General features: G+C 47.3%; 1 protein-coding gene across 2 annotated transcripts; it reads right to left on the bottom strand.

Annotated features, from left to right (window-relative positions):
- Positions 1 to 968: 968 nt before the first annotated feature.
- On the bottom strand, positions 969 to 21,289 carry TMEM39A (transmembrane protein 39A). 2 transcript variants are annotated; one of them, XM_086464381.1, is made up of 9 exons: positions 21,248 to 21,289; positions 9,331 to 9,524; positions 7,515 to 7,737; positions 5,973 to 6,056; positions 4,381 to 4,523; positions 3,560 to 3,908; positions 2,552 to 2,739; positions 1,927 to 2,047; positions 969 to 1,383 (listed from the first exon to the last, which is right to left on the bottom strand). In XM_086464381.1, exons 2-9 carry the CDS (start codon positions 9,441 to 9,443, stop codon positions 1,150 to 1,152), a joined length of 1,455 nt encoding a protein of 484 aa, XP_086320507.1. In that variant the 5' UTR covers positions 9,444 to 9,524; positions 21,248 to 21,289; the 3' UTR covers positions 969 to 1,149. The 2 variants fall into 2 exon arrangements, with proteins under 2 accessions (XP_086320507.1, XP_086320513.1); XM_086464387.1 differs by having other exon boundaries at positions 3,560 to 3,698.
- Between the last annotated feature and the right edge of the window lie 202 nt (positions 21,290 to 21,491).

Raw genomic sequence — 21,491 nt, 5'->3', positions numbered from 1 at the left:
TTCCTAATTAACAGGCTGGATCACTGGGCCAAGGCCAATTCCATGGGTTTCACTAGAGCCAAGTGCCAGGTCCTGCACTTCAGCCACAACAACCCCCAGCAGCGCTACAGGCTTGGGGAGGAGTGGCTGGAGAGCTGCCAGGCAGAGAGGGACCTGGGGGTGTTGGTCGACAGCCGGCTGAACATGAGCCAGCAGCGTGCCCAGGTGGCCAAGGCCAACGGCATCCTGGCCCGTATCAGAAATGGTGTCGCCAGCAGGAGTAGGGAAGGGATTGTGCCCCTGTACTCAGCACTGGTGAGGCCACACCTTGAGTGCTGTGTGCAGTTTTGGGCTCCTCTCTACAAGAAGGGCACTGGGGCGCTGGAGAGGGTACAGAGGCGGTAAAGGATTTGGAGCACGTCTCATATGAGGAATGGCTGAGGGATCTGGGGCTGTTTAGCCTTGAGAAGAGAAGGCTGAGGGGAGACTTTATTGGTCTCTACAACTACCTGAAAGTTGTAGCGACGCGGGGGTCGGTCTGTTCTCCCTAGTAACAAGCGATAGATCAAGGGGAAATGGCCTTAAGCTGCACCAGGGGAGGTTCAGGCTGGATCTTAGGAAGAATTTCTTTACTGAAAGGGGTGTCAGGCATTGGAACAGCCTGCCCAGGGAGGTGGTGAAGTCACCATCCCTGGAGGTGTTTAAGAAACAGGTAGACGTTGCACTTAGGGACATGGTTTAGGGGTGTTGGTAGAGCTAGGACACAGGATGGACTTGATGATCTTGAAGGTCTCTTCCAACCGAAACCGTTCTATGATTCTACCCCCACCGTATGCAATAGCAAGGCAGTTGTGTGAGCAAAGCAGACACAGTGACCACACACACAATCCTGTTGCTTCACATAGATATATGTATAGGTATAGATATACGGTATATACACACTGATTTTTTTAATATATATAAAATAACACCTTGTTTATAAAGCGACATTTAATTGCCACTGGTTCCCTTCCCACCCCACAAAAACAATAGTATACAAAATATAAAATATTTTAAATATTTATAAACGCCGCAAGAAAAAAATAGAACTGTACGAAAATACTTTTTTTTTCTGAGGTTCCCTCCCTGCCCTGTAGGAAGGGAAAGAGAAGGGGTACACGTTTGGCCGGTCTAGTGTGCCTTGAGTCCATAGTTGTTAAGTGGGTAGGAATATGCTCTGCCTAATACTATCCGGTCCCGGAGGAGCTTAAATAAGACATAGTAATTGCAGAAAAGGATGAGGGCCATGGAGAGGGTATGGTTCCACTTCTCTGAGCGCAGCAGCGAGTAGAGCTGGTAGCAGACTACACTGCCTTCGATGAGAATCAGCAAGTTGAGCAGCCGTAATGGACGGTGAAAAAGGAACTGCAGGGAAACAGTTAAAAAGGACAGGTTTACATAATTTGTTGCAGTGTTAAAGCGAGGAGGGGTACGTGCATAATGCTGTCAGGCACCACTGTGCTGGGCAGAAGGAATGTTTGTGTTGCAACCACCGCTAGCTGCTACTGAGGGAAAGCGGCGTAAGAAATAAGGCATGTCGAAGGGTCATTTTGCTTGAGAAGGGGAGGATGGGTGAAATAACCTACTGGCCCGCTGACGCACCCTCCCGTTTCCCTGGAAGATGTTAACCAGAACCCTCTTAAGAATATGCCACTGCCTGGTGGGAGAGCTGGGTCGCCATGACAAAAAAGCACTGACAAGGCAGCTGTGGCTTCCATCTTGCCCAGACATCAGCCTAATCCTGCAACAGGAGAGCCCCTCTGCTGCAAATGGGTATTTTGTTTAGTAGCAACAGGCTGTTGCACAGCCCTGAACTCTGTTCCGCACAATCTGCTGGGCCGCAGCTAGGTTTGAGCCTCTCTTCCCTCCCACAATGGTAACATGTCAAGCAAGAGAAGAGATACTTGCATAAAAGCGGGCATGGGACACATCTGAAGGCACTGCTACATTGTAAGGCCCAACTGCTTTATACAGGCATCGGCTACGTCGCACCAGAACTCCTTGGGGCCATATTGTGTTTTCTGACCAGCTGTGGGGAAAGAATGCCAGAGCGTTAGCATCTGTGCTCGCAACTCCCTGAACATGGGTTCACAGGAATGGACTGCATCTAGAAAAATACCAAAGCCTCTGCCAGAAGGACATGTCCTAGCTCCCACTGGAAAAGCACAGAGAGGTGGTCACAAGCCCACCAGAGGGACTCAGATTGAGTAACGTGAACAAGTGGCTCCCACTGCAAGAACCTACCCCACTGCATAGGAGGGGGCCCACCCCCTGCCCCTGCACTAGCTACTTCTCCAGCGGCCAAGAAGAATCTCAGCATTTGTCTCTGGGAAGGAACCAGCAGTGACCAGAGGAGCTCAGACAGCTCTCTCGAGCAGATGTTGCTTCTAGGGAACAGAAAGACCCAGCAGAGTTGCATGGGGAATGGAGAAATATCCTCAGTAGATAAGCGCTGCTGGTACTTGCTTATCTACTAGAACGTCTTCTCAGCCTCTCGCTGGCCGTGCCAACTCCTCCTCATCCCCATACTCACATATGCTGTGGAGCATTGCTGTAGGAACCATGTTCTAGTTTCTGCCACTTGCCGAGGTGGGCAGCTGATCTGTGGAGCAGGTCACAGTACTTGGGAGGCAGCAGCTGAGTGGTGAGCATGACAAAGGCATTGATCCACACCATGATGAGGTGCTCACAGGACCAGCGCATGTCGTAGTACTGGGTGCTCTGCAAAGAGACCAGGCAAGAACTTGGCACCACTGTCACAAAATGGAGGAAGGAATGACAAGGGACATACTGTGTGTGCATCCAGCAGACCCACACCACACATGACGGGCATGCGCTTTTGGACCGGTGATTTCAGAGGGTTACAGCTTAGGAAACACTCAAGACTCCCTTCTCCTGACCTGAAGGAGAAAGGGCAGGGGGGATGATGCTGCAGCTGGTGCATCTCCTCCCTCAGCAGCAGACAACAAGAGGGTTTGCTTGCCACAGACCTGCCCCAGGAGCACCAATTGCACCAAAACTGCTACATGGATTGTGGAGCCCTGCCCATTTCACTACACCAACTGGAGCTCATTCAAGTTAGAAAAATGACAGATTAAAAAATACAGCCCCCACTTTGACAAGAGGTTCTTGGATTTAGCTTGCCAAGCATCCTAGTTGGCTCTGTTTTCTAACAGGCTGACTACCAAAGCCTCTGATCCAAGCACTCAAAAGCCAGTATGTTGGATCTGAGACAGGTAACAACAGGTTCCCTTTTCTAGGAAGAACACAGCTATCCATCTGCCTAGGACAGGGGGTGGGAGAAGGGGAGTTAGTAAGTGGGGTGATGGGACTAGAGGTGCATCACATTTATGGCAATACCTATCCGCCAACCAGGAGCAGTACTAGTGCACTCCGGATGCAGCCATGCTCCGCTATCCGGGCTGCCAAAGGGGAGACAGAGAAAAGGGGAATTAACCAGGAATCTGGCCTGGCAGTAATTCACACAACATTCAGAAGGAGACGGCGGGCAGGGGCACAGAGAGAGCCAGACAAGAGCTACCTTCACGAAACATAGTGGCAGGAACGCCACGTAGTAGGCACTGAAGAGAGAGTTGAAGAGAACTTCCTTGATCCTGCGGTTGAAGTCTGCTTTTAGGCACTCCACCTCATTGCGGATGAGATCTGGGGAGAGGGGGCAGCTGTGGGTGGGGATAGATGTAGGATTATTAAACTGTTCTCTCAGGGATTCCCACAGAAGCGAGAGGAAATCTTTGGGTTTGACCAGGCTGCTGACAGCTGAAGTCCCATCATCCACCATCTGGTCCTGTACCAAGTACCCACAGTCTGCAGTTAGGGGCTGTGCTCTGCTGTCCTGGTGGAAGCAGCACAGAGGAACGTAGACACCAAACCTGCAGGGAAAGAAAGTAAAAAAAAAAGGGGGGGGGCTAAAATGATGGCCATCCCAACATGAAGCAGGGGGTACCTTCTCAACAGATTTTGGCCCTTACGAGAGGGACACCACATAGGAACCCTCTCTCCAGAAGCTAGTGGCCAACTCTTCTCCCCCATAAAAGGCTAGAGGCTGCAGCTTCAACAACTGTGCAGAGAAGCTTCTTTAAATCACATTTGTGGAACCAACGGCCCAGATGGCTCAGTCTTCAGTCACAGTAAAGGCCCCTCGCGCAAACAGCATACTGCAGCAATTTGCTTCACTGGCTCAGCGCCACCTCTTGCATCACCCCCTGACCACTCCTATTTCCCCTTTAATCATAAGATGGGGAGACAGATTACAGCCAATAGCTCTGCTTCCCATGGTGGTTCATGCCACCCCCAAGCAGCTACGCTCCCCCGGCCCTGAAGGTACAAGGCGGTGTCACTCACGGGTAGCCCAGGAAGAGAAGGTTGAGAACAGAATGGCTGCGGAAGAGGTTGACCAAAGTCCAGCAGAGCACCCATCCACAGAGGGTGAGCAGCACCAGGCGCACCATGTAGTGAATCACTGATGTCGCACCCACCTGAGAGGCCTGCAAATGGAGAAGAGACATTCAGCAGCCCAGGAATACTAGCGCTAGAGCATGAGCATGGGGGGGTGCCTGTGGAAGAGGAGCAGGGAGAAGGGTGCCAGGAGGCACTGTAAGAGGGATGGCTGCCCTCTTCCTCCCAGAAGGAGGAGACTGACGCTCTTACAAAGGTGAACACCTTTGATTTTATTCATGATTGATAGAATCCAAAAGATCCAAATAACCACAAGTCACAGGGCATGACTAAAACAGGGCCTGTGAAAAAAAATTCAGAGCTGCAAAGTAGAAAATATTTTTTGCTCAAGTCCCTCATTGCTCTGTTGACAGTCCAGGATAGCCTGAAACACATTTCCTCTTGCCCTTTCCTTTAAAAGGATCAGGTCTCAGCATTCATTTTCCTAAAGAACTGGAATGCCACAGTTGTCAGCTGATGGAAGAGAAGATGGTGCACCCTGGCAATCCCAAAACTAGATTTCCACCACTCATCTCTACTGGATGTACAGGCCGCAGTCTAGTGAGGAGGCACGACCTTCAAAAGGACAGCAAGAAAGCTTGTTCCAGTCTCCAGAGGGGAGAAGGCAACTGAACTATGAACAGATTCTTAGGGGTTAGAGCCAACAGATGGGATGTGCAAGAACTTGCATGGAAGGTTTCAATGCAGAAATTTCAGTCTATGGGAAGTTTTACAGAGGATGTGAACATAAATGAAAATGGCAGGAATTGGCGGTGAAAAGAGAACTTCAGAGATCCCATCTTCTCCACTGACCTATTCAACAGGACATAACTGTTCCTTTATTTTCTTTATTATTTTATTTTTAAACTTATTGCTTAGCCTGGAGTTGTATTAACCATTTCAGTGGACAGAACTTCCATTTTCCTCCAAATGACCTTCCTCAAACATGTATTTGGCCTGGTTCTGTTCTCACACAGAGAGGGTCTCAAAATCTGAGGTGACATGATCAGAGTCTCAGAGTTATTGAGTAACCAGGACTGGAAAAGCAGTTCTACCAGCTATTCCTATTTCACTTTAGTGTACTGTGACATCCTCCTCCTGACCTTTCTCCTCTAAGCTCCTGTTCATTCTTCCAGTCTCAGCTAATGTCCCTATTTGCCTTTCTGCTACCTGACTTGCAATTCTCTCAGCCACTTCTCTGGCACGAGATAGTGAGGTACAGTATTGCACCTGCAAAGATACCTAAGCAAATGGGACAATTTTGTCTCCTTCTAGTTGCAGAGGCAACAGAGCTACCCAATACTGCAGGACATGAATGGGCTCAAGGAGAAAACTCCAAGGCAGGAAGGCAACCCCAAAATCTTAGTCGTTCTGGGGCAAGACTTGTTCTGGGGCAAGAAACCCTCCAGCTATCCAACCTGCAGAACTTTCTCAGGCCATGGATGGTCATGCTCTGCAATCAGCACTACAGGCAGGAGAAGGAACAGTGGGAATGTTACCTCAGAGATGAGGGCCCACACCAGCCTCCGCGCCAGCATCACTGTGATGAATGCCGCCAGGTGGTAGTCAATGAGGTGAAAATTCTGAAGGAGGAAAAAGAAAAGGTCTTCACCAGGGGAAGAGACTCTGAAACCACCCAGCTGGAGTGGGACTGGAAAGCTGTGTGCTGACAGTGCATTAGAACCTCGTGTAAGCATTCCTCAAGTCTCTCTATTAGGGATGAGGGAGAAGGGATTAACACAGGACTGTCTCCAGAAAGTCTTCCCCACATGGAGGTTCCTTCCCCTAGAGAGATTTCCACTGACAAAAAAAAAAAAAAAAAAAAAAAAAAAAAAAGAAACCCAAAACAAACAAACAAACAAAAAAACCCAACAGAAAACCAAAACAGGACAAACTCACAACCCACCCTTCAGGCAAGTATTTCCAGGGTCAAAGGAAGATGTAGGACCAGGATCCTAATGTGGAGAATGGCTGCAAGTTCTCCTTGGAAAAGCTACTAAACAACCAGAGCAAGGGGAGCTGAGTGTCCAGAGCGAGCACATCAGCTCTTGGTCTCAGAAACGGCCTAGTGACTAGTGCTCCCTGACAATTAAGCTGATCTCAGAAATGTCATCTTCATGGGCCACATACCTGTACTAGGAATTAATGTTGGCTCTGGCTGTATCAAATTAGATACACCTCTTGAACTCACTATGATTTTTCAGTGAAGCCATCAAATGTGTTTTGGCTAGAACAGTTAGCAGACTCTGAATACTGCTGTCTGGGACCTCAAGGACATTTTGGGTAAAAGAGAATGCTTGACTTCTGATGGGAACAAACATATGACATACTAAATCCTTTCAGGTAGGAAGCCTAAAACAGAATGCTTTTTCTTCACAGCAAGCTGTGTCCAGCATAGCATACCTGAACTTGAAACTAACAGCTAGATAACCGAATACCAGCACCACCTGTTGGTATAGTTAACTAAGGAACCACCTCGTGCTTCCAAGCAGCAAGGACACGATATAAACTGAAGGACCACTTCAGAGGCTAGTTTCACTCAGATGAGGTTTGCTGACTCAGATACAGGTCACTGCCACGTTGCGCAGCTCATTGGGCCAGGAAGAGTACTGAAATCGAGGAGACTGGAACGTTTACATAAAGCTGAGGATCTGACCCCCTCCCCAACTCCTCTGCTGCTGACTTGCTGTGAGATCCTTCTCTCAGGATCCATTGTTTCTACTGGGAAGGGGCAACCACAGCAGGCTCCTGGAGTCTCAACTCCATTTCAAACCCTAGGGGCTAGCTAGGCCACGCAAGTATCTGCAAGAAACTTGCACCAAAGGGGCCCTGCTGACACCTCTGTCTCTTTCTCTCTCACCTGGGATGTATTTTCTCCCCTGCAAAAAAATGGGGAATGACATGGCCTGGCTGATGGGGGTGCATGTGAACTCCCCTTCAGCCCCTTATGTCAAATGCTTGGCGATTCCTGGACTGAAGAAGCATGAAAAGAAGCTGTGTAATGACAGAACATGAATGATGGCATTTGCTGGGGAACTTACCAGTGAGGTGCAGGAAGCAGGGTGATTGTATGGGTACCACCAGACAGTCTTGTAGATGTTGATGTACTGAATGAAGAGGGCTACCAGTAGATAGATGAAGAACAGGAATTCAAAGAGAAGGCTCCCATCCAATGGCAGTTCAGGGATCCGGCAGTGACGTACAGGCTCTGGAGTAATCAGCGCTGTGATCGGAGGCGCAGAGAGGCTGATGGCACTACCATTCCTGAAGCAGGCAGATATCACTCACTTGGTAAACATTCTACATAATCTCTACCATTGTCCAGGACAGGGAGTGCTTGCAGCTGTGAATTTGGGACTGGGCGTTGCTAGAGGAGGGATGGCAGCAGTCTTAGCATTCATATTTCTGGCACAAGACTGGTGGTGAGCTTCATAATCTTCTTCGTTCAGACAAAACCCTTATCCAGCTTTTTCCCCTAGACAACAGACTGATCTGCCAGGGGTACTGTGACATACCCAGCAATATTTCAGTAAACTTGTACACGGAGGAACAGAAGTACAGAGTGAGGAAGCAACTCCAAGGAAAATAAATTGAGGACTCTGGGCCAGACCGAGTGCTTAATGTTGGCTCTTTCGACCCATCATTAGGACATTACAGTAGCACTCGGCCTCCTTCTCCAGTATTGCAAAGTGCCCATTGTCTTTCTGCTCACAGTTCCTCTCTTAAAAAGAGGAGCAACTAAAAATTGAATGGAGGACTTCAGCCACTTCCTAGAGACTGACCTTCTCAAGTGTTCTCACACTTCCTTCTTTCCTAGCCTTAAGAGGAGCCTAGGACAACTAAAAGCTCTGGCAGACTGCACTGATGGAGGAAGTTCAGACATAAACTATGCTGTGTCTGACCGAAACCAGGGTAAGTGATACTCCCCCAGGACCCTGGGGCACTGACTCCATGGTCTCCACAGTCACTTGCTCCTCAAGAATGTAAGACTGTGCCATCCATCCATCTGTCCTAGCCAGAAAAGTCTTTAAAGGCCAAAGCTAAATGGCTTGGATCTCTCTACTCTGTAAGGATGAACCTATACCAAGTAGATCAGGGCTGCGACATGCAGCAAGTAGCTTCTCTAGTCTGCTAACTTCTGTATGGAAGGAAGTAACATTGGGCCCTTCTAGTCTTTATGCCAAATGTGGAGATCTAAATGTCACCGTGTGTTCCTTTTTCAGACCCTAACTTCCCCAGAAAATGGAGATGAGCTTTGCCAACTGTGAGGATTAGTTTCATCGGCAGCCAGCAGGGCTAAAACAGAATATAGGCATCCTCCTGCCCTGCCTTTCTATCACATAGGAGTGGGACTCACAGCTGAGCTCTGACATGTCACACTAACTCCCTGTGGCATTGCAGGCAAGTGAGCAAGAGACACAAGGACTCATCATCTGCTAGGACTCACTGCTCTGGGAGCTGCTGCAGGGAAAGACAAACTGAGCACTGTGCAATTTTCACCTGCAGCCGTGGTGACCACGGTGAGCGGTGAAAGGTGGCTGAGACCACTTCCACAACCCCCCATGGGGCTGATTTTAATGCATGAAGTCAAGAGGGGGGGTGGTGCCATAGATGGAATCACGTGCCACAGCAGAACTGGGAAGAGAAGCTGGAAGAGGTTTGCCACACAGGACATGTTCCCTCTTGGATGGGCCATCTCCTAACGTCACAGCAGAGGGCTCGAGGTTCCCATCACCCAGTTCCTCGCTTTAACCACAAAGCCACACTCCCACCCAGAGTTTAGAGTGGACCAAGGCTCCTAGCTTTTAGTGCTATCCTAGCCACAGGTGTGTCAACAAGCCCTACCTTTGTCCTCACCTGTTTCTCAAACCAGTACCGTTTCCGCAGCTCCCGCCAACCAGCGTCTGGAGAGAAGGCAAAGCTGAACGGCTTAGCTGCTGCCGGCTGGGTCCCCTCCTTCCACCGGGCATGACCAGGAACCAATCCACTTCCAGTGCCTCCGGCAGGCTGTGCCCTGAGACCCAGACAACGATCCTGAAGCCTTCCCAGGTCTGCAAAGGAGGCAGAAACATCACTTAAGCTGCAAACTGCTGGTCAGCTGGTTCGCAACCCAGTCAAGCGAGTTCATGCAAAAGGAAGCCACTCTCATAAGCCCAGAGCCCTGTGGGACATCCATCACCACCCTAAAACCCTGTGAAGTTTCAAAGGCACCAGATCAGTGTCTGCTTGCATACACAGAACGGGCGCCACTGACACCGCGTCTTTAAAAAGCGGCTGCTTAAATTAGCCATCGCGACTGCTAGCACTTCCTGTTGGCTGGAAAGCACCACCGAGCATCTCCAGGGCTGGAGATGCACAACTGCATGCCTTGTTTCAAAGGCAAGCCTGGGAAAAGCCCTCTCCCTGTTTTGGTGCAAGGAGCTACTAGAGCTTTGCAGGTCTTTTCAACCACCTAACACATCACTTGAGAGGCTCTGATGCTGTTGGGTAATTTGGACCCCCTCCACCAGAACTTTGAACAGACAGACTGGTCTCCATGAAGTTAATTGCATGGTTCAGCTCCCTTCTGTGCTAAGAAAGTCCAGCTGACATGATGGTTGGAAGTCCATTTAAAAGTGATTCTGGTTACCAGAGTAGTGCAGCAAAACACACATGCAAGTATGTGCTTCAAATGCACATACAGGCAATCACATATCCCAGGTCTCCAAAAAAAAAATATTAAAAAAGTAAGCCTGTAGATATTTATTTTAAATGACATATTTAAATCAATCAGTTCCTTAAAATGAACTAGTACGAGAGAGGCTGGGCAACTTGGAATATCAGTAACAAAGCTGGATTCTCTAGCAGACTTCAGCACTTCCCATATGGTTTTGCTTTTATTTCATCGGTCTCCCACACGACACAGCAAGGATTTCAGCAGTCAGGTAAGTCACTGATGGCTAGCAGACATAAGAGAGTGAGGGGCTGAACTGGAGCGTGAATCTGGAAGTCATTCCAAGCACACATGCTGTACAGAGTCAAGACATTGAGTGAGCATCTTGCTACAAGGACTCTGGTGTGTCTGCATGTCTGGAGACTAATCAGCTGCCCTTTCAGCAAAATGTCATAGCCAGAACCAACCCAGGGTCCAAAAAAGCACCCCTGCCTTCTGGGTAACTCTGGATCTAGATGCAAAATGTACAGATAGAACCTATCATCTATTTATAATTCAGTTATCACCTCCTTTAAAATCCTGAGAAATCACAGCTGGCAGAAATGCCAGGAAGTTTGCTCAATGAGTCACACCACTGTCACCGTGAACACAGTGTGCAGGAGAATTATTCTAGAAAATTCCTCAAAGAATCATCCTTTGTATTAAAATTTTCCATCCCTCATCTCTACCCCAATAAACAATTCTCAAAATTTCAGCAAAAATCAACATGTTTCAAAACATGAATGCTTTCCACATACCCACATGAAGGTCACTTACAAAATAAATTTAAAAAAAGTAAACCAGAGATCCTGGAGGGGAGGGGGGAAATAAAAGAAGGAGTTGTGAAATTGCATGAAAGGAGAGAGCAAACATTGGACAATTTGGGTTTGGAGGAAAATAACGTGTTTTGGCAGACTTCAAAACCCTCATTATAATTCCAATGACAACACAACAGAGAATTGAAGACTTCCTCACCTTTCTAGTCAAGACTCTAAAGCTTTCAGAGAACTTTCTCTAGGATGTTTTGGAGTTTTATTTGGGAATATTTGTATTTCAGGAATTAAATATAAACAGAAGAAAATTCTCCTGCATGCACAAGATGAGCAGGGGCAGCAACAGACAATGCAAAATTCACTTAGGGCATCCAGACACTTTACATAAGCAGCAAAGGTGGAGGGGGAAAAACAAAACAAAACAAAACAAAAACCTCTAAAAGGAGCAACTTTGAAAGCCATTTTAAGCCAAATTAAACTATTACAGGGACTGTGGAAGCTAAAACAATTGGTCTGATCCAACCTACAGGATATTTATGGTAATGGATGCAATATGTTGGTGGTCTAATTAGTGGTATTAACAGTGGAAGGTATTTTATGCCACATTCCGTAATTCATGTAAATAATTTAACAGCTCTCGTTAATATTATCCCATTAGTATGCTTCACATGCTCACCAATATAGACACTTGGACACCGAGTAATCACATTTCTACCCTCTGGTTTTGCAAACCAGTAAAATCCAGATTGCTACCAGCGAAAAAAATGTCTGTGGAGAGGAGCCCTCCTTAACGTCAGTGCACCATATTTTAAATGCACCTGAATAAGCCCTTTCACAGTGATCCACGAACATATAGACTGGGCAGTTTCTCAAGCCAAGCTTTAAATAACTTTACTTCACTGGCATCTGATCAAATTAGGTAGGTGTCTGTTAGAGCAAAAACTGCCTAAGAACCATTCCTTTTTTTGTTTGCTCTTGCTTTGTAAAACTAGCCACACAAAACTGAAGCTCCCCAGATAAAGTTAAACAAAGCAGTGAGATTACAGATCAGTTTGACTCTAAGTCTGCTTTTTTTGGCCTTGAACCAATCAACAGCCCTCCTTTTTGAGAGGAGAGACATGGGAAAAAGCCTTTTTATAGTTTTGAATTAATAAACAAAGGCATGCTTCTGCTGTGAAAAATATGCCAACAAGAAAAAAAAAAAAAAGCGTCCACGACCCTTTACTTCAACAGATAAAATTCCTGTGCGCATCCAAGTCATATTAAGTATTAATAAAGAGCCCGCAGAGCTAGCTGGGAGTCTACCAGGCTCCCTTCTCTGTTTGCAGAGTCCCCACCCCATCAGTGATCTTATTTTATATAGAGTCACAGACACAAAAAGCGAGTAATGGAAGGTAAAAGCTTTTCCTGACAAGATTCTTTAAGTCCATTAATGTGATTTCACACTGTTCTTCCCGGTTCACCTACAATTACCCTCAAAAATAAGTCACATACTTGTAGTCCCTTCGTTGTCAACACCCCCAGCACAGAAACCGCCTAGCTTCCAGGATCTCCTCTCTCAGGCAGATGTGGGAATCATAAAACACACACAAGAAGGATCCGGGGTCCAGCTACAGAAGAGCGGACAGTGGTCCTGTCTGCGCACAGGGAACGGTTATGGGTACGGACACACTCTTTCTGCGGGACAGAGACAAGACCTGCAGCTGTGACCCAGTTATAAGAAGATCCAGGAACGTAAGGTATCAGACCCTCTGATTCCCAATTCATGCTTTTAGGACTACCGTAAGCACTTGGGCATTTTGTTTCTCTGCACCAACACCCCTTCTCCCCATCAGCTCCCCAGCTATCCTGATGAGGCAGGATCAAGGCAGGCAAGAAACAGAGCTGTGAGCAAGGCTTTACTGATGAAGAGCTAGGCAGATGAACTATCTTCCAGTGCAGAGGAGAAGAAGCAGGCAGCCACGTCCTGCTCCCCAGGGACCATCATTCAGAGTCATGTTCCTGCATCAGCAGCTGCCCAAACAGCTCTTACAAGAGGCAAATCAGGAGAAAGTCAGTGACTCATCAGAATGAAAAGTCTGCCTGGTTCCCCATCTCTTTGCTGGAAACGCTACAGTGCTCAGCCAGTTATTTTGATGGCGTAAACGGTTTTTAATTGGAGAAAACTCCGAGCCTCCAGTCCTCTTGGGAAGCTCACTGCACCGAGGCGTGAGAACTCTCAGAGCTTGGAAAACATTCAAGAGGCTCTCTTTGGCTCCACAAGTCCTACAACCAGATACTCTCAAGAGCAGACAGGGAAATGTGGTTATCCTCACTTGCAGCAACACGGCCTGAGAAGACCACAGGCCTCTCATTGCAACTCTCCATCTTGATTGAAGCAGCCTGCTTCCTGCCGAGCCAGCATGCGATGTCTTGGGGTGAAGCAAGACGTTGTCTCTGTGGCCATTAGCAAGGAAGCTCTGCCTGCCGCCTCCTCAGCAACACGGAAGCTCCCAGTGTTGTCTGGGTTGCTAGCAGGACTTTCCATTCAGGGTGCCTGTGCTTTATGGCCACGCAGGCATGGAAACACACCCCTGGTGACACAGCTGCAGAGCACTGACACGAAGCACGGGGAACTACCAGCACTGACAAAACACCATTGACATTTCCAGCCCTTCTGGGTGCTAGTGGTTAGTACCCTGAACCACAGTGAGCACCAAGTGCTGGACAAAAGGATAAAGGAACTGGGAAGGGAGAAGTGAAAGCACAAGCCAGGGAGTGTGGAAGTGGCAGTGCTAGAAGCAGCCATTCAGGGCCGTGGCAAGCTGCGCCGCCCACCTCCAGAGCACTCCTGCATCCAGGTATCTGGCAATTCCTCCCCACGCTGCAGCAGCCACCTGTCCCCCTGCTGTCAGGAGCACTGGTTTCTAGGACAATTTCCTTACAGAAAGGAACACAGATCCTGGAACTGGACTGTCTGGATAAGCTCCGAGGCACAAGCTCCCAGACCACAAAGGCAAGGGACCATTTAAGACCAGGACAGTTCACCCTGGCCTGAGTGAAAGGCTCTGTCCCCAGGGCTGCCACTGAACAGCACAGCCAGCACCTGTACAGATGCTGTTGTCACCCCACAGGTGACAACAACTCACTGTGTCCCAGATAGTGGCTTATTTACAAAACTTTGTTTGCAAGGCTGCAAAGGACAGTTAGTAGCCCCTGGTGAAATCATTTCTGGAAGGATGGGACGAGGAAAATAGGGTAGGATTCTCTAACCTTTGGGTTTAAATATATACCGCAACAGTTGTGACTTTCAGCTGTCAAACAGCTCTTTCTCCTCTTCCTCCCTCCTGCCCCCATCAGCCTCTGAAATTGAAACAAGCAATGTAGAAAGGTCTCTTGGTTACTAACACCCTCACTTCAAGTTGCTGTAGCTGGTCAACCTAATCCCAAACTTGCATTTGTCCAGCAATCATAACGTCTTTGCAAATTATCAGCGAATTCACCTTATAGTCAAGTTTTCTTTTGAAATGCTGTGAGTCCTAGTTACAATGGCTTATTTTTTCAGGGTGAGCCTTTTATTTATTTATTTAAAAACATTTTGACAGATGGAAAAACTGAGACACAAAGCTGGTAACTGATTCACCCAACACAATGTCAAAAAAAAAAAAAAAAGAACTGAGAATAGAGCCTAGGAACAGCAATGGCTGCACCCACGCCTCGGCCACAAGACCACCTTGTCACCGCCCTCACATCTGCCACACCAAAAGCCAAGAAGCTGCAAAACTTCTGTGGAAGCCCTAACTTGGTTTGGGAATAAAAAAGCATTTGGTTGTTGCAAGGGAGAAAACAACCCACAGGTTATCAGATGGAAAGCTAAATATTTGGCTTGCACAGAGCTCCCCCAGCGCTAAGTCAACACAACCTTTCAACTCAGGCTGGCTCCAAAGGCACACACCCGCCACCTGGCCCAGAGCTCAGCCCCAGCCCTGGGCTGGGAGGCAAAACTGGTTAGGAGGGAGGTCTCCCAAGTCAGCACATTTTCCACGTCCTCATGCCATACAGAGCAGCAGATTAAGAAGGAGATTCGGCACAGAGAGAGACAGAAACCCCCTTGAAGTGCAGCCCAGGGTCGAGTGAAAAGGACAAGAAGCAGGGGGTTAATCACCACCATCAGGTGATGCACCAGCAAGACTAATTTTGCTCAGTGACTAAGAACCAAGAACCTCCTCTGTAATAACAAAACCAACCCAGCAAGACCAAGTCAGCATAGGCTTTTCTGTCCTATGAGATATAGCACAATTCTGGCTGAAGAGGCTCCATCCACCAGTCCCTACACACACGCCAAAAACAAAGGATGAAAGTAGCAAGTAAAAGGCAAGAATTCACAAATGGCATATATACTGTATGACTCGGGCATCTTCAGCGAGGAAGGCTAGAGCTAAGAAGACAGATAACTGAGAAAAATAAAAGTTCTAGCTAAAGAAAAAGTGAAGGCAGTGCTTCTGTTTGTAGCTGCCACAGTACTTCAAATACTCACAGACAAAAATGGGAGCAGGAAAGAAAAGTTTTCCAGGAAAAGCCTCTCCAGGTTAAAGTGCAGTAAGCTCAGCTCAGCTCATTTTGCAGTTGTGCTCTTTAAGGATGGGACCAAGAAAATTATCCAAGAGATTGAAAAGGCAATTTTTAAAAACAGAGGGGGATTTCCAATGCAGATCCTACACATTCCTTAAAAATCCCCTCAAAGACCTTACTTTAGGGGGTGCGAGGAAGAGATTTCCAGAGGTATGCAGGCAATACGGTCCTCTTTGGAATACAGATGAGTTCAAGTCTTTGCAAACTGGAGGAAAAGAAGACACACACGCCAAGCACTCTTAACGAACCTCTGGCAAGTACAAGAACAAAGCTGCGATTCCTGGAGTAATAAAATACCTCATAACCCTATAATTACCTTGTGCAACTAACTGCTGCAGGAGGTCAAAGCAAACAGCTTAGTAAGCCTTTAATGAATGACTATAATTTATGAATGAAGACAAGTGAAATTATGTTCCAAAAAAAGTGGGGAAAAAAAAACGCCACGCCACAACACAAGATCCTCAGGGCTCAGCAGCTACAAGCGGCCAATAACACATTCCTCACCAAGACAACAGCATCACACAGTTAGAAAGGCATTTTAAGACTTTCTTTGGCTTCTGATGTACACAGCACCACTCACACCCAAATACTGGATCTGGGAATAAAGAAAGCATTGGCTTGTTCTTGTGCTAGAGCAAGACAGAATTGCAAAGTTGAGCTTTTCCAGCAGCAGAGGGAAACGCAGGCCTGACCAGCTGAGTCATGGTCTGGTCCTACAGTTCCCTGGTTCTCAACTGTGTGGGGAAGGGGACAGCAAGTCCAGCCTCATCCAGACCAAGAGGCTCAAACTAAAGAGCTGGTGGGATTTACTGAGCTAGACATACGGTTCTCAAAGACAACCTGTGCTGTCGTCTGAAAGCTTGGGAGAGTTTCAGCTTCAGATCCAAAACAGGATTTGGAGATGTAACAACACAAAAGTTTTAAGCTCCAACTCCACCTGCCTGTTACAGATAGAAACAAAAGTTCACTTTAGAAAGGGACACTGGTTGGGAAGCCATGCTAAATCACAAGGACAATGTATTAGCAGACGCAACACAGGCAAAGCTATCAAGGCTGGCCATTAAGACAATTTATCAACACGCACTGCTAAGTACATCTTGCACCAGCGCTCTTCGCTAAACACTGAGCACAGGCACAGCACTGCTAAAACACAGCCACCCATCGCCTGCTATTACACTGTGCAGTGCACAGTGACTGGGAAAGGAGAAAAGTTTTGGCTGTAGCCACTGAAATTTTCTTTTCCAAGGCAAATGTACACCAAAACAGATCACTATGGCCGGGGGGGGGGGGGGGGCGGGCGGTATGGGGGAGGAAATATACTCTTGCCTTAACAGTCCATCTTATAATTTTCAGCCAAGCAAGCCACCAAAATATGCATTCTCCTCCAAACCCTGAATACATGCACATGGTCTAATGACTGAGTACAGGACTGCAAGCCAAGAACTCTTTGCTTTTCATCTCTTCTCTTCAACTGACTTCCAGGGAAGTTGTTTTACTGATTTAGACGTTAATTTCCTTATTCTAAACAGGATAAACTGTTCAGCAAGTATTTCTCCTCCCAGGGGTCTCTGCACATAGTAGCGAGTATTTTTTACAGTATTATTTTAGTGCTTTAGACAAGCTTTTTTAAAAACAAACACAAGCAGCTTTCCTGCTGTTTTCGCTCCTCTGCCAATCCTATGTTTAATTTAATGGAGATCAGCCATGATGACAAATCATGGGGAGTCACTAGGATTTTTCTATTTTGTCCTCGCATAGCTAAAAATAAGGCAGGCATCTGTCATCTCTGGCAACGAGTTTGAAGGCATGGAGTAAAACACAAGGAAGAAACACTTCCTTGAGCCTTACCCCAAGTCATCGCATTGGGATTCGTATCAGAAAGTATCGGTGCAAAAAGGATTTGCATGGCCCTGTCACCATGGAAAAGCAAAATTATTGCAGGGAATGCTAAATAAATCGTAATTTGCATAAATCATAAATTTGCATTAAAACATAAAATACATATGAGATTACATAGAGGGAGTACAGTACTCCCCTCTGCTTGCCTCTTAAATAACAGCTGTACAAATTCCCCCCAAAATAGTAAAGCTCTTCAACTTGCGTTACTCTAGTTGGCAGCGCTCAGAACCTTGTACAACCATTTACAGAGCACGTCATGTAGCAGATATGAAAATGCAATAGAATACATTAAGTCTTGGTATAATTAATTATACCACTGATAATTTAGCTGTCTGAATCTGCATACAGACTCCCTTGTAAGTATTTCTGGGCCACAGACGTCTACTGATAATTTTGCTCTAAACCAACCACTTCAAATGCCCCAGCATACAAGGATTCCACTGCACCATGTTAGCTAGCACAGCTTTTCTGACCAGTTTGCACAATACGCACTAGAAGTCTCATTTTCTGCTTGCAACACGTTCAGCCCAAAAAAGTCAAAAAAAGGTTGGAAATGACTCTCCAATGACTACACCCCATGAAGAATGGCAGGAAATCTTTCAGGCAAGTTTGTGATAGCTCATGAACTATTTGCCCAAGTCACACAGCTACTAGAGATTTATGTCTGATTTTAAAAATCCACCTGCTAAAAGCTGCACCACTTATCTGACTGGAGTATGGTTAGAAACAATGGCACCAGCTGTTACTGTGACAGGCCAAACTCTGCAGCCAGGGAGCCAATTAAGGAGATGGCAGGGGGAAGGGATCACCAAAAGAAGAGGAAGGCCGACTGTCATAATTTTGTACTGTAGTATTGTCAAACTGTATCAGTTCCCCAATGCAATTGCAGTGCAAGAACAACAAAAATCGGGCCTCAGAGAGGAAAATATGTATAACAGAATATTGTACTGCACAATTAAGTATTACAGATCAAGTACTAGTGAAGTCTAAAGATCCCAAGCATTTAAGCACGTCAAATTCAATCCTGCTCTGTATTTCTCCCATAAACACGCCAGGACATTAAATTTCACAATGGACAAACAACAAAAAAAAATGGTCGGAATCAGTAATATTTTTAAAACCAAATGTAGGCCAAATCTCTGATTTTCACCAGTGCTAAAAAGCACATACATCTTTGTACTGACAAAATATCTCTTCTTCAAATCCAGAGCACGAATCCAACCCCTCCAACTCAAGGGTTTCACATCCATAAACTAAAACTGAACCACATGCTTACAACTGCCAGAAGAAAACTTTTTTCCAGGATTTCAAGATACTGAAGCAAAGCGAAAGCACTGAGACCGAGAACTAGGACAGCCTCAGAATCAGTACTATCTTATTGCTTTGCACCATATCCATCTTTAGGAGCTGTAACTCCACAGAGTTGTACTGAGTGGACCGACTGGCTTCTGAACTGAATGCTCATGGAAATTGGAAGCCACCTTAACAAACATTTCTACCATACATGTTCTTGCTGCATTCTCAAACATCCAGATTTGATGCCTGCAGAAGAAAAAAAAAAAAGTTAGTTATATGATATCCAGACTTGAGTTGCCCAAGTCAATTTGCAATATAGACACTTTCTGAGAAGGATTTGTGTTCAGTGCTGCTCAATTCCAAAAAAAGCAGAAAAGTGTGGGTTTTTTTGCCTCAAATACTACATACCTAACTCAATTATCTCTCTAGAATTTCAGACCAAAAGCAGTGTCTTTAGAAAACATAGACAAAAAAGTGGTTAGGCCTGTCTGCTTTCAAGTAACACGTAACAGTGTAACTATATTGGCAACGTTACATCAGCACAAATATTGCTAATAATATAGGCAGGCCACTTAAACAAGAATAGGTGTATTTCCTTAGCTACCGCAGGATGTCATTAATGTCTCTGTAAAAGGTGTAATTCAGCAAAGCGCTAACCTGTACATCACAAGAAGTTTTTAAAAGAATTTATCTTCTTACAGGCAGAATAGAAACATACTCCACAAAAGTAGGAAGCAAAATGTTTTATCCCCATTCTACAGTCAGAAAGACTGTAAAAAAAAAAAAAAAGCAAAGTAAAAAATAAAAATAAGACACCTGCCTTTTCTAAATTATCAACGATTTTGAATGCTCAAGTTGAGGCAATATAGACACCACTATCAGTAGGAGTGGGGACACCCAGACCTTCTGAAAATCAGGTCTCAAGTGCCTGCAAGTCACTAGGTCTGCAAAGAGACAGTCAGGAACAAGCTGTACAGGAGGCACACAGATGTTCCATGGTCTTGAGCTTAGCAGTACACATCACGCTGGACACAGTGACCTGTGTCAGCAATATTACTCGAGCTCCTCTCTTGTTCCAAATAAATCAGACCTGGACAGCATTCCCACCCTACGTGCTGGTTTGCACTGCAAAACCTCAGTCAAGGATGCTCAAGAACACAAACAAGGAGTAGTTGCATCTACACCTGAAGAACTTTCAGCCTGACAAGGGACAAGGAGCGCCTGAAGTTTCAGCACAACTCCTAGAGAGGTCAGCATTGCCTGGCTACCACTTTGGCTCCAGTGGGCCCTGGTTTTGCCAGTAGAGCATCACTCGTTGTATACCAATATATAACCAATACCAAGCGCCTCAGCTGAAGGTGCCGACATTCCAGAGGAGCGGCTGGAAGAAGAAAACAAGGATCAGAAACAAAGCCACTCTGACAACAGGAGTGCCAGGAGGTGAGCAAAGGAGCAGACTGCAGGTTAAAGGGCTGTGGAGTCCTGCTCTGCTCTCAGCACCCTGTGAAAATGGATCTCAGCTATTCCAGTCCCATCCCCGTACTACTGTATCCCACTCCCAGAAAACCTCTTCCGATTACAGCAAGTAACAGACCCGAGTCGGTTACAGAATGGATGCCTCATCTCCCAAAACTTTACAACTCACTGCTTTGTTATAGACATCTCATTCCCACACTTACAGTCGTTAACAGACGCCAGTGATACGAGGGGTCCATTTTTCACAGTGAAAAAGCATGCACGAGAGTGATCATAAATTGCCAGCAAAGCTGCCTCTGTTTGTGCTACACATCCACAAATTAAAATGATGCTGGAGCAGTGACGGAGCTACCTCATGTAATAATGAAAATCATCGGCCTAACTGCTGTCCTACATAACAGAGGATGATTGACACACTGTTTTCTTAGCTGTACAAAAAAGAACAGCCACAGAGATAGGCACCCACGTCCATTCTGAAAACGGTACCTTATGGCTGGTTAGATTTGCCTAGGCTTCCAGAGGATTGTCTCAGTTCTTCACCTTCCACCGGACGGTGCCCTCTCCTGCCTCTTCTGTAAGACCGATTATGTAGCGGCAGCGGTTTAAAAGCCCAAAGCAAACCTATCCTTGACCCCGGAGCAACTTCCTTGCGTTAAATCCTCCACACCATCCCCCCCCCCCCCCCCCCAGAGCACCCGCCTCAGCGACGCGCTCGGGCCCCTCGCTTTAACCCCGACCCATCAGGAAATGGCCAACGCGAGGAGCCCGGCGCCAAGCGCCCTAACGCACCGGCAGGACGGCACAAAGCCCGCGGAACCTCCCCACCACACGCACACGCACGAAGTTTCAGGCAGCCGGGAGGCGGCACCGCACCCCCGGGGGCTCCGGCGGGAGGCGGCTCGGCCGCCCTGTCCCGCACCGCCGGGACAGGGTCCCGCTCGGCCCGACGAAGCCCGTCGCCCGCTTCGGTCGCTCGGGCTTTGCCGGAGCGGAGCTGCCCCGAGGGAGCGGCGGGTCCGGTACTCACACATCCAAGAGCGGGCGGCGGCGCGGCTCGGACATCAGCCGGCAGCGGGGTCCCCTTCCGGCGGCAGCGGCTCGGCAGCGAGCCCCGACCCCCGCAGCCCCCCCGGACCGCCGGCGGGGGACGAGGCTGCGGCGGCGGGTGCCCCGTGGACCGCCCCTCCTCCCGCCGGGCAGACCCACCTCGCCGCTACCCGCCGGCGCCCGGCGCTCCGCGGCGGGACAGGAGCAGGAGCAGGGACGGGCAG

Source organism: Leptosomus discolor, chromosome 1 (assembly GCF_034619465.1).
Source record: "Leptosomus discolor isolate bLepDis1 chromosome 1, bLepDis1.hap2, whole genome shotgun sequence".
Classification (NCBI taxonomy): domain Eukaryota; kingdom Metazoa; phylum Chordata; class Aves; order Leptosomiformes; family Leptosomidae; genus Leptosomus; species Leptosomus discolor.
This window is presented reverse-complemented; position numbering and strand designations above follow the sequence as displayed.

What these genes read in the sequence shown, in the direction of transcription:
- TMEM39A (XM_086464381.1), bottom strand. Translation starts at nt 9,443, where the DNA reads ATGCCCGGTGGAAGGAGGGGACCCAGCCGGCAGCAGCTAAGCCGTTCA. An exon ending in TGCCACTATGTTTCGTGAAG is followed by an intron (nt 2,740 to 3,559) that starts GTAGCTCTTGTC and finishes GTCTCTTTGCAG; the next exon opens with AGCACCCAGTACTACGACAT. An exon ending in TGTCCCATGCCCGCTTTTAT is followed by an intron (nt 1,384 to 1,926) that starts GCAAGTATCTCT and finishes GTTTCCCTGCAG; the next exon opens with TTCCTTTTTCACCGTCCATT.